Source organism: Mercenaria mercenaria, chromosome 13 (assembly GCF_021730395.1).
Source record: "Mercenaria mercenaria strain notata chromosome 13, MADL_Memer_1, whole genome shotgun sequence".
Classification (NCBI taxonomy): domain Eukaryota; kingdom Metazoa; phylum Mollusca; class Bivalvia; order Venerida; family Veneridae; genus Mercenaria; species Mercenaria mercenaria.
The window spans coordinates 31,420,724-31,433,822 of record NC_069373.1 but is presented as its reverse complement, the minus strand read 5'-3'; the positions used below and the strand labels follow the sequence as shown (position 1 = coordinate 31,433,822).

At 35.7% G+C, this 13,099-nt stretch overlaps 1 protein-coding gene across 2 annotated transcripts in view; it reads right to left on the bottom strand.

The window, feature by feature from the left end:
• LOC128547873 (uncharacterized) overlaps nt 1-13,099 on the bottom strand; it is a 70,272-nt gene that overhangs the window by 45,880 nt on the left and 11,293 nt on the right. For both annotated transcript variants that reach the window (XM_053521442.1, XM_053521443.1), the window contains 3 exons: nt 10,610-11,390; nt 4,698-4,886; nt 3,604-4,311 (listed from right to left, as the gene is read on the bottom strand). In XM_053521442.1, coding sequence (XP_053377417.1) covers nt 3,604-4,311; nt 4,698-4,886; nt 10,610-11,199 — 1,487 coding nt within the window. In that variant the 5' untranslated portion in view covers nt 11,200-11,390. The remainder of the gene's footprint in view (nt 1-3,603; nt 4,312-4,697; nt 4,887-10,609; nt 11,391-13,099) is intronic.

The following is a 13,099-nucleotide window of genomic DNA, read 5'->3' as shown; positions in this document are numbered from 1 at the left end:
GTTTATTGTAGTTATTGGTCATAAAAATACTTATACATTAAAATATTTTATGTTCACAAGAAATACCTCCCAAAACTTCTGTGACTATAGTTTCCATCTCAAAAGCTTTCTAAGTTATTATTTTTCATGCTATTTTCCATTCCAAAATTTTACTAATTAACCCTTACCCTGCTAAATTTCTATAATGAACTTGTCCATGTTCCAATTTGGACAGAACCAACTTTTAAAAGGGGTGTTTGCTGAAAATTTACAGACAGCATAGTGAACAGTGCAGACTATGATTAGACTGCACAAATGTGCAGGCTGAACTTGGTCTGCACTGGTCGCAAAGGCATAGACACTTGCCGCCAGCACGCTAAGGGTTAAGTTCAACTTTCCAAGACAAAAGCTCCTGTTTCTATAAGTCAAATTAGATACCAACAAAATATAGCATGTACAAATTCAAGTGTAATGAAACACTAAGAAAACATAGTTTACATTCTCCAAAGTGTAATAAAACATCAATAAAACATTACTGATATAACAAAACATTAACAAAATACTAACCACTTAAAATCCTGGAAGTACAGTATTGGTGTTTTGTTAAATGCTGTACTAACAAAACATTTTAACAAAATATCAAAATATGTTTTGTTGATGTTTTGTTAGTGTTTTGTTAGTGTATTGTTAATTATTTTTTTCGTTTGGGGAGACTTTCTGATATCAGACAGACCTCTGATTTACATTGAAATACAGAAGGATTAAATTTTGTTTTGACCATTCTTATTTCCTGCTTTGATATTTAAATTTATCACTGTTTCTACCATAAAATTCATTTTCTTATCTTTCCACTGGTGTATTTTTTATTAATGTAACACTATTTCTTCTTGCTTCCAATTTCATTTGAAATCAACCATAGTATCTCCCTATGTAACCTATATAAAATGCAAGCAAACCACGTCTTTCGCTAACTTTAAAGGACAATACTGTTTCTCCTCTGAAACAAATCACTGTTATGACGTGAAAGTATAACAAACAAAGAGAATGATGATACAAAAATATTTAAAGTAATTTAATAGCATCTTGCTTCCATTTGCATTTAAAAACGGCTAAAATCGCATTTTAACCACTCTGCCCAAAATGTCCGAGTTATGTTCTGTTAGCTGACAAGAGTCTCTGTCTTGCTTGAAGTATTCCGTAGTGGAGGCAAAGAGGTTAGAATTATCATAGCTGGAATAGCAACTGTATAGCTTAAGTTTTTTGACTGATTGTTTAAAAATAAAAAGATAAAATATTGCCTTTATCGCATTTTGCGTTACATATCGTTTATTTTATGTAAAAAAAACTAGTGTCAAATATTACTGTGTATTGCGGTCAATGTTAATGCCACGTGTCATTGAAATATTCGGTCTTAGAATGTAACAGATTAATGTCAATAATCACAGTTTATAGTTTTTGTAAATTTAACATCCGCGCTACACACACTGACTGACAGAATATATCGGTTGCATTTTTGTAAAAGTGAAATAAATGAGATATTAGTGCCTGCGAAATAAAAATAGTACAAAATGTATAACGTTTGAGATTCAGTATAGAAATTATTAACAAAATCAGAATTCTTAACGGCTTTTACAGAGTTTTCGCTTCCACAGTTATTCATCAGAATCAGATTAATGCATAACAGAATAAATCACAGCTATATGAACATAAGACTGTGTTATTTTTACTGTTATTATATGTATATGATATAATTGACTGATAGATAAATTTAGCACTACTGGAAGTATATAAAATATACTACTGACACACAGATTCGAGTACTTAATTTTAATTATCATGTTTACGAAGCTTACAGTCGAACAAATAATTGTCAAAACTATCATCTAAGTCTAAATGTGAACGATGGGCTGATATATCTTTTAACTTGATATCTTTTAATTTAAAATGGATTTTAGTATTACAGTAATATTGATTTTAAAATAAAATGGCGTATAGCAGGTTGTCTGTTTTGCTTAGTATATACATGTATAAGCGTGTAATGTGTTTCTGATTAATAGCAAAGTGTTAAGTATAGTAGCTGTCAGCATGATCATACCATAAATCTTTTGTAAACACAGCAGGTATCCGCGTCTGTATAAGGATCGTTGTAAAAAGAAAAACTTTATGATGAAAAGAAATGAAAGAAAATAAACTAGATTTTTAAATAAATCAGCACATTTCTATACTAAAAATCTATCCTATAATGTTGACTTTTTTATGAATACTTTTGATCACAGAAATGCGAATTTACATAACTGCATGCAGTGTGCGCTATCCATACTGATATGCAACCAGATGTTCTGTTGCGCAACATATCATACTTAATTAACTAAGCAAATGCAAATGAGATAGCGGTCAGATAAACCTAAAAATTTAGTGCTTAATTATTTGGCTGGTGTCTTAAATTGTCATTTCTTTCTGTACTGTTACATATTGTAAATACATGTGTTTTTAATTGCTGCAAGTAAAAGTTTCCACAATGTCAGACTGCCTTAGTCCATTTCATAGCTTGTACTCAAAAATGAACTTTAATAACCAGATATCTCCGCACCGAAAGAAAGCCTAGAAGCAAAATGTTATTGTAACACTAAATGTTACAAATCGAGTTTTATAAGCAGTTGATGAATCAAAATTATCTTATTTGGATATCTTTAATTCACAATTTGAAGGTTTTCAATTAAAATTTCATTCACATATCACTGCTGAAAAGATTTTTATGACTTTAATTTATATGACTATATTTACATCATAGCTATGTTTTCATGATTTGTTTGTTTGTTTTGGGTTTAACGCCGTTTTTCAACAGTATTCCAGTCATGTAACGGCGGGCAGTTAACCTAACCAGTTTTCCTGGATTCATGAGGTTGCTTATTGATTCTGTTCATATTTGAGGTGATCATGAAAATTTGTATCCAATAAAATTTTTGCATTAAATATACGGACTCCCATTCGTCCTTCCTATTCTTTTATAGATGATAATGACAGCACTGTTTATTGGTGATCATTCTCGCATACCAGAGCTCTACCATGGTTCTCCGGTTCGTCTCGGGTACCATGTCGAACATCTGATGAATCAGAATGATTCTGATGAATCAGAATGATTGGTGATAAGATACGTTATGTTACCTTACGGGTAGATAAGGGGAGAAACTCGCATATCTAATATGTCTTATCAACGGTAAATACAGGGTTTTCCTTGACGAAAGAAGACTTTAGTTTGACATGACCCTAACCCAACAGTTTGCTAGTATTTGAACTGTATCATTTTGTGACCACTAACCGTTAGGTTGACCCCTACAAATTATTCAACAGTACTTAGTAATCGGCAAGACATGGATTTTGTTTAAAATTTCTTTAGTAAGGTCCAAATTCAGGAATATGGAAATAAAGGGTAGTCGGCAAAATAAAATGGTTACACAGCTTGTTGGTGACAGGATATAGGATAAACGCTGTCGCGAAAACCAATATCCTGCTCGAGCTTCGCTGTTGCTTGATATGGATTTCCTCAACAGCGTATATCAATAAGATAAGATAAAACAAGACAAGACAAGATGAGACGCAGTTAATAAATATCTATCAATTTACCTATCACACTTTTCTGTTTGATCTTTCAAAAGGTTATCAGTGGTTTCTTGTTTTGTACCGGTCTCCTTAACTCGGTTGCATTTTTCCAAGTGAACAGTTTTACATCCAACGATGTTGTCAGCTTTCTTTACGACCTTTCCTTTAACTGGGAGGTCCATGTCGCTATCATTGTCACTGGTATAGTCTATTTCACATTCTTCGTTTTCTTGTTTAATATGCTGTGTGGTTACCTTAAGGTATTCACCAATACCTTTTAATATATCTATCCCGCTGATTTTCGCACGACTGAATTTAAATGGGGCTTGCCAAGGAATGTCTGAATCATCACTATCAGATAGTTTGTCATCTGGCGAATTGGGGCATTCACTAAGACACTGAACAGAAGTAAAATTGTCGGAAGGTTCATTTATATTAAGATTCTTCCATATAACATTAGTCTCAGGGTTATGTTTCTGTCTAGAAACGACACGATTCATATCATTTAATTCTATATCTCGTATGTGCAATCGTACATCACTGTCAGCTGACACTCTACCCGTAATATCTTTCTCGTATGCCACAAAGTTCTTCTCTTTACCAGTATCAATGTGTCTAAATATTGATTTCTCTCTAAACTTGTTATCAATGGATAAAATGTTGTCCTCTTTAGCTACAGACAGATCCGTTCCTTGTTTTTCCAGGGAAATGATACCATCGCAGGTGAACTGCCTATATACAGTAGTAAAGTTGCGTGTATGAATTTTTGGCATTCTGTTTTGTTCAATTTCTAGTTCAAATGAGTAATTATTATAAAATAGTGGAAATGTATTCAAGTTATGCATCACTTTTTTAAATAAATTACTAACAGCTTCATGACAGAGTTAACATTTTACGGCAAGAATACAGTTTTGCAACTTTAACTTGGTATTGATGGATAGACTTGCTGTCACATGATTACGTTTTTAGTTTTAAATCAAGCAATGCACTCTATGCTTCAATGAATTTATCGCATTTGAGAATTGATACGATCAGTATTATCATCGTTTTTATTTCTTACAATTTTTTAAGCCACAGAGAACCATATTATCACTAAAATTAAAAGCAACAACAATTACCTTTGTTTCATCTCTCTTTCGTTGCATTTTGATTTAACTACTCGAGACTCCACTTTAACGACATTATTTATGGATGCTTTCTCTTTAACTGTATTTCTAGATATCATCTCAACAAGTTTATACCTGCCAACGCTGACTACATTCCGCTCCCATATTTCTTTTGCTTTTGGAATATCATCATCGCTGTCGCTGCAGATTTAACAGAAAATGGGATGAAGACATTCTTACATCAGAAAATCTGATACGGATGGAACATAATTTTTTTCAGTGTTTCTGAGAAGCACCAGTTCATAAGCTATATAAATAAGCTTTTGTGTTTTGTGATTCAGTCAAAATACAGCCCATTGTGCATTTTATGACTGGTGTTAATCAACTGTAAAAACAAAATGGTGTTAAAAACCAAACGAATCATGATTGCAGGACTCCAGTCTAGAATATAAGTAACTTTGTAAATTTACAAAATGTCTCGATTTTATTTTATAAATTAGTCACTTACCTGACATATGTACATATCGATTTTCTTCTCTCAAGGGACGTAACTCGCTCTTATAGTAATTCCGGTACGGTCCGTTTTAAACGGATTTTAGCCTACCGGAAGTAGTCAAACATGTGCAAAATAAAAGTGAAAGCAGTGATGTTTGACATTCAGTTTTCTTCTCGGCGCCACACAAGGCGGACGTATTGTTTATACTTGCTCTATTGGATCTTATGGTGTCTTAGTATGGCTCAGGCTACGTTGAAAGACGCTTCTATGTCCGAATTAGAGGACGGAGAATTGTCTGGGAAAGATATCCCAGCTCCGAAAGTGACGCCTAAAAGACGGTCGCGTATAGGCGAGCTAGAACAGATAGTAAACTCTAACTACACGGAATTAAATGCAAAATTTGATTCTATGATGGAATTATTGCAACAAAAGCTGACACAAAGTCAAGCTTGCACTCAAATGGGTTTGACAAATGACCCTTCACAGACGCAGGGCAATGGTAAAAGCCCTAGAAATGACGATACAGTTTCTTTACATCCGCAAGACAGTGAAAAATTTTCGGATGATAATTTTTCGGATAATGAGTGTGATATTCAACCACAATCCGAGGAAACAAAACGTTGTTTATTGGAAATGTTTGGTGAAGATGCGTTAGTTAAAATGCCTCGGAAAAAGGAGCGAATTAAAATTGAAGACTCTCAGAAGGAAATTCTGCAGCAAAGCTATAGAGCTGAAAATCCAAACCTTGTGACAGCTTTTTCAGAGGAATACAAAGAGTTATTTCCTGTAGATGAAGATACAGAAAATTTTTTGAAAGTTCCGACTTTAGACGATATTGTCGAAAACTGTTTAGAAAGAAAGCATGGTCCAAAGGCTTCTTTCACAAAAAGGGGCAGATATCTTTTGACGCAGCCAAACAAGATGGTTGAAAAAACGGCTTTTCGAGGTCAACAGTCTGCATATATGGGAATTGTCATGAACATTTATATTCAGCAAGCTTTGGGCATGTTGTTAAATATGTTGGATGATAATAATTCTGAGGCTGTTACACAGAAAGTGAGAGACATTTTTGCCTTATGTACCAAGAGTTTGGATCAGTGGGGTCTTGCAGGTGCATTTTTTCACATTATCAGACGACAAGTGACAATGAATGATACATCTTTGTTTGAGTTAGACTCGGCTAGATCAATTTCAAGCATGCCTTTAACAAGTGATGGTGTAATAGGTAAGGAGCTTGAAAACATGCTCAGATCAAAGAAAGACAAAAAGAAAACTTTAGATGACTTGTTGCCAGAAAACAAATCTAAGGGAACAATGTTTTTGAAACGTAAAAGTTCAAGTGCAAGTGAGGCAGCTCCTGCTAAGAAGCCTTACGGTAGACAGTCAACATCAGAAAGTTCTTTCCGGATCCCCAAATTGCCAAACAGGGATACATACTCCAGATCTAGTTTCACAGCGCCAAGCAGAGATACATATTCCAGATCAGGTTTCACGGCAAGAAAAGCTGGTGACAAACAGTCCTTCAAAACAGCCGGTAAACCTGCAGGGGGTAGAGGGAAATCTACCAGGGCTGGTACACAATGACAAAATTCAGGTGAGTGTGTTGACTTTACGTCCGGAGATACCTGTTGGAGGTCGTTTATCACATTTCATAAACAAATGGAAAGAAATAACGAAAGATTCTTGGGTTCTGTCTGTGATAGAACACGGTTACAAACTGGAATTCGAACAAATTCCCCCTTTTCTAGGTATCAAATAGACACGTACAAATACAAAAAATATGGTCATTTTGGAAAAAGAGGTAAATTCACTTTTAGAAAAAAAATGCAATAGAAATAGTACCGAAACAGGATTGGAACAAAGGTTTCTACAGTACGCTATTTTTAGTAACAAAAAAGATAGGGGATTTACGTCCTGTCATAAATCTGAAACCCTTGTACAGGTATCTCCGGAAGAGGCATTTCAAGATGGATACACTAGCAAAAGTACTGAGTATTGTAAAAAAAAGGGGGATTGGGCGTTCTCTATAGATCTAAAGGATGCATATTTCCATATTCCAATTCACAAAAAACATCGCAAATTCCTTCGTTTTGCTCTAAACAACAAAGTTTACCAATTTCGAGCACTGTGTTTCGGCCCTACAGTCTCGCAAAGGGTTTTTACAAAAATAGTGTCTGTTGTGGCAGCATATCTGAGATCAAAAGCAATTCGTCTTGCAGTTTACCTAGACGACTGGTTACAACTGAACCAGAGTCTTTTACAAATTCTGAGAGACAAGGAATTTACGCTCAATCTCCTGTTAGAACTAGGCTTTATGATCAATACTGCCTGTACAGAAAATAACCTACATAGGGGCCCTTTTCAATCTTGTACAAGGATTAGTATTTCCAACTCCAGAAAGGTTTCAGAAACTAAAGAGGGAAATTGTAGAACTGTGTCAGGGAAAATTATCAGCAAGACAATTTCTGATAGTTCTGGGGATCATAGCTTCAGTCATCGAGCACGTCTCTTTCTAAGACCGATACAGTTACACTTGCTCAATCACTGGAGACCAGTTTCTATGAATTTAGAGGTCCAAATTCCTTGTACTCCACAGCTAAAATATCATCTGAAATGGTGGTTACAACAGAAAAATTTCCTCAAAGGCAGGCCCTTAGACAATTTTCAAATGGACGTGGAACTGGTGACGGACTCGTCCAATACTGGTTGGGGGGCTCATATGAAGAATCAGTTTGTACAGGGGACTTGGAATCAGAGTTATGCTATACTGCATATAAACTTCCTGGAGTTGGAATCAGTTTATCGGGCTATGAAACATTTTCTCCCAGCATTGAAGGGCAAACAAGTTTTGATTCGCTCGGACAACATGACAGTTGTTCACTACCTGAACAAGGAGGGAGGTACTCGTTCAGTGAGCCTGTGCAATCGCACAAGGGATATTTGGTAACTAGCTATTCAGAATCAAATTATCCTGAACGCTGCACATCTGCAGGGAAAATTGAATATAATAGCAGATTCCCTGAGCAGGAAAACATTGCACTCAACAGAATGGTCACTGAATCCAGTGATATGTCAAAGACTTTTTCAGGTTTGGGGTCAGCCAGTTATAGACTTGTTTGCAACAGCACCGTCAATGTCTAGTGTTCTGTGCTTGGCAACCTCATCCAAAAGCATTTGCACAAGATGCCCTATCAATTCACTGGGAGAGAATGTTTGCTTATGCCTATCCACCATTTTGCATGATTCCAAGAGTTCTGAATCACATGAGCAGTTTTCAGTGCGAACTGATCTTAATTGCACCAATGTGGCCAAGACAACATTGGTACCCTTTACTTCTGCAAATGTTGATAGATTACCCGATATATCTGTCGGATCAATCGAACCTCCTATGTCAGAACGGAGTAATTCACCAGAACCCCCAGTTTCTAAAACTGACTGCTTGGAGGTTATCAACCAACAGTACAAAGCAAAGGGTTTTTCAAAACTCACTAGAAAATTGAGAGCAGGCACACAAAAAGACTATTCTTCCAAGTTCATAAAATTCAGTAGCTGGTGTAATTCACAAGAAATTGATCTTTAACAGATTGTGCAAATTTCTTAGCCATTTTGTATGATCAAGGACTTAAATACAGAACAATAGCTGGATACAGGTCTATGCTTTCGGCTGTTTTACCACCAGTCGAAAAATTCCCGGTAGGACAACATCCTAGTATTATTAGGTTGTTAAAAGGGGTTTTTAACTCAAGACCACCACTACATAAGTTGATACCTGAATGGGATTTGCCTCTAGTTTTAAAAATGTTACAACAGCCTCCTTTTGAGCCCATTGATAAAGCTAGTCTCAAATATCTTACTTGGAAGACTGTTTTTCTGATTGCCATTACAACTTTCAGGAGATGCAGTGATTTGCAAGCTTTGCGTATTAGTAACAGTTCTGTGAACATTCAAAAGAAAGGTATTACCTTTCTCAGACATGGTTTAGCTAAGCAAGATAGACAAAACCATCAGAGTAAAACTGTTTTTGTTCCTTTTTTCAGAGAAAACAAGCTTCTAGATCCAAAAAGGGCACTGACTTGGTATCTGAAAAGAACTGAAGAATTCAGGACAGAATCTGAAGAATTGAAACTTTTTCTCACAACTATCAAACCACATCGTCCTGCTTCAGCACCGACAATTTCAACATGGATCGTAAAAACAATCAAGAGAGCTTACAGAGTAAATCAATTAATGGACCCAAAAGTTAAAGGGCATTCTACTAGGTCAATTGCTCCATCTTGGGCTCTGTTTAAAGGAGCTTCTATGAATGATGTACTCAACAGTGCGGATTGGAGTCGCTCAACAACTTTCACTAAATTTTACCTAAGAGATGTCAGTGTTGATGTTTTGAAATTCTTAGGTCATAAGTGATCTAATTAATCTATAATAAATTGGTCAGTATGAGTTTTCACTTCCCGGCGAGTTTCAGTGAAGACAGTGTCCCTTTTTTGTATCAGAAGCTACTGTAAATAGTGTACACAGTAATATGTTGGGGTTAAGTTACTGTCCGATTATATTTGTGCAAGATGGATCATTTAATTGTACTATATATTAACTGTAAATAGTCTTGATTCAAGAAGATAGACTTAGTTCCTGGGAGGAGTTAGGTGTATATACATGTATAAATTTCTGATTGTGTGGAAGACCCACCACCTGTAAAGATATTGCTATGGGAATCAGGAATAATCGATATGTACATATGTCAGGTAAGTGACTAATTTATAAAATAAAATTTGATAATTTGTATTCAAATTGTAATTTTATGAATAAATTATACTTACCTGACATATGTAACAACCCTCCCTCCTCCCCACTTTAAAAATTAGGTCGCCTTGTATGGCACCTCTGAAAACTGAATGTCAAACATCACTGCTTTCGCTTTTATTTTGCACATGTTTGACTACTTCCGGTAGGCTAAAATCCGTTTAAAACGGACCGTACCGGAATTACTATTAGAGCGAGTTACGTCCCTTGAGAGAAGAAAATCCATATGTACATATGTCAGGTAAGTATAATTTATTCATAAAATTACAATTTGAATACAAATTATCAAATTTTACCTATCAGTTCGCTAGTATTTAGTTTGTATCATTTTGTGACCACTTACCGTTAGGTTGTCCCCTACATATTATTCAGCAAATACTTAAGTACGTATAATAGTAGTCGGCAAGATATGGATTTCGTTTAAAACTGAATTAAAGAAATATGGAAGTAAAGGGTAGTCGGCAAGATTAAATTGTTACACAGCTTGTTGGTGACAGGATACGGTATATACACTGTCTCGAAAATCAATATTCTGCTCGAGCTTCGTTGTCACCAGATATGGCTTTCCTCAACAGCGTATATGAATACGATAAGAAAAGACGCAGTTAATAAATATCTATCAATTTACCTATCACACTTTTCTGTTTCATTCTTCGAAAGGTTATTTGTGGTCTCTTGTTTTGTATCGGTCTCCTTAACTCGGTTGCATTTTTCTAACTGAACAGTTTTACATCCAACGATGTTGTCAGCTTTCTTTACGACCTTTCCTTTAACTGAGATATCCATGTCACTATCATTGTCACTGGTATAGTCTATTTCACTTTCTTCGTTTTCTTGTTTAATATGCTGTGTAATCTTCTTTATGTATTCGCTACTTCCTTTTAACACATTCATACCGCAGCTTTTAGCCTGACTAAACATAAATGGGGCTACCTTAGGAATGTCTGAACTGTATGTGCAACTTTCAAACAAGTCATCACCGCTATCAGATAGGTTGTCAGCGCATGAATCGGGGCATTCATTTTCTTTGGCCAAACCCTGACACTGAGCAGAAGTAAAACTTTCGGAAAATATATTTGTATCATGATCATTCGATATATCATTGGTCTCGGGGCTAGGTTCCTGTCTAGAAACGACAGGACTCAAATGATTTAATTCGATATCCCGCACGTGAAATCGTACATCACTGTCACCTGGCACTCTATGCGGATTATCCATCTTGTCTGCCACAAGGTTCTCTCCTATACCAGTATCAAGGTTTCTAAGTATTGACCTCCCTGTAGATATGTTATCAATGGATAAATTGTTGCTCTGTTTAGCTTAAGTTTTCTGCTTCCATCTTCTTTCTTTTGCTTTTGGAATATCAAAATCGCTGTCACTGCTTGAATCTGGTTCTGATGCTGAGACATCTGAAATAAAATTTGTAAATAAATATTATTTTTGATAAATCTTAATTCTTCTGTCTACATAAGATGTAGTAACTTTAAAAACTAATGACTAATTCTTCCTCATTAATGCAAAAGGTAACAAGTACTGATAAATAAAGAAGGTTATGATACCTTTTTGCATTAATAGGGCGATTCGTTTATTCGCTGGAAAATAAAAACACAAAGAATAAAATTGGATAAGTCAGCTTCCGGTTGAGCGAAACGAAATCATTTCGTTTCTTGATACAGACAATATGTTAATAAGGACTTGCCAGGTCCCTTTATGTATGTTATTAAATTGAATTTGCTATGACTGTTTTGCGTTGATACATCATCATCTATCTCAACATCGTCGGTAAACAGATTTGGATTCACTATAAGATTTCCTGTGCATTTGGAAACTACACTTAGTTGAGTACTGGGGGGAGCCTCATTCCTTTGGTCAGAAAGAAAGTTTCCAGGCTCACTGTGTAATGCATCTCTAGTTAACGGTTGGTCTTGAAAATAACTGAACTGTTGTAGGGTATTCATGTCTTGCTGACGCAGTGGTACCTGTAGATACATACCATACCTGCTCATTGGCATTCCACCACTTACTTGCGAGCGATCCAGGTAATTTTCATGCCAAGAATTAGCTGGAGTTGACAATCCCGTAATATTTTGTTGGCCTGTGTAACCTTGTCCAGTGTGAGACTGTCTCGAAGAACCTGACTGTGGTACATGCATCCATTGGTTAGGGTGATAATACATTTGACTGTTACTATTTTGGAATTGGTGTGAATTCAAGTTTTCATGTCCCCAGTTTTCAGCTTCTGTACTGCATGGTTTAGGATCTGTTCTAATATTCGGAACATTTTTGGCCATCTGTCTGCTAGGATCTTGCACTGGAATATGAATTTGCAGGTGACATATGCCTGTCTGCATTTCTCTTTGTTTTCTTGTGGTAATCGCTGTGTGTATAACAGCACGAATTTGTTGTCGAGTATGAGAAGAATCTGTTATACCATTTTATACCGTTAACAGTAAGTAAGCCAGCGGGTACTTTGTAGGTACGCATTTTGGGGTACACAGTATGAACTGGTTCAAAAACCCATTGTCTATCATTTCGGATATCTTCTGCCTGGATGTCCTTGTTGTTCAGCCCAAGCCTACATATGCCTATTGCTTCTCCAATGAAAGACTTCAATTCTTGTGATTTGAAATTGTTAGTAAGATATACAAAAATCACGCTGCATTTGTCAATGACATCTTGCACTACACATATTTTAGACTGTTTAAATACTTGACTATCATACAATTCAATTCGTACCTCTTCGTTCAATTCTGATTTCACAATCATCATAGTTTCCTCTTTGAAATTTAGAACGTCATTATAGTCTTACCTCTCGTAAACAATTTCTGCGACGAAAAAGTCGACTTTTGCTTTTGAAGGAAATTGCATTGAAACAATATTCTTTATAAAATCTTCAATGGAACCTGTGTCATTTGCTTTTAGTGTTGTTTGTTTTCTATCTCCTTTGATGTCATGCTTTGTACCTTTGAACTGTTTTAATTTCTCTGATTTAGTTTTTTGCATCTTTTGTCCTTCTTCTTGGGACTGCACAAGCACGCGCATCGATTGTTAAATTATCTACTGATAGGGATCCCCTTGACATCACACCTTGTTCCGCAGCTGCCATAGTTTCCCCATG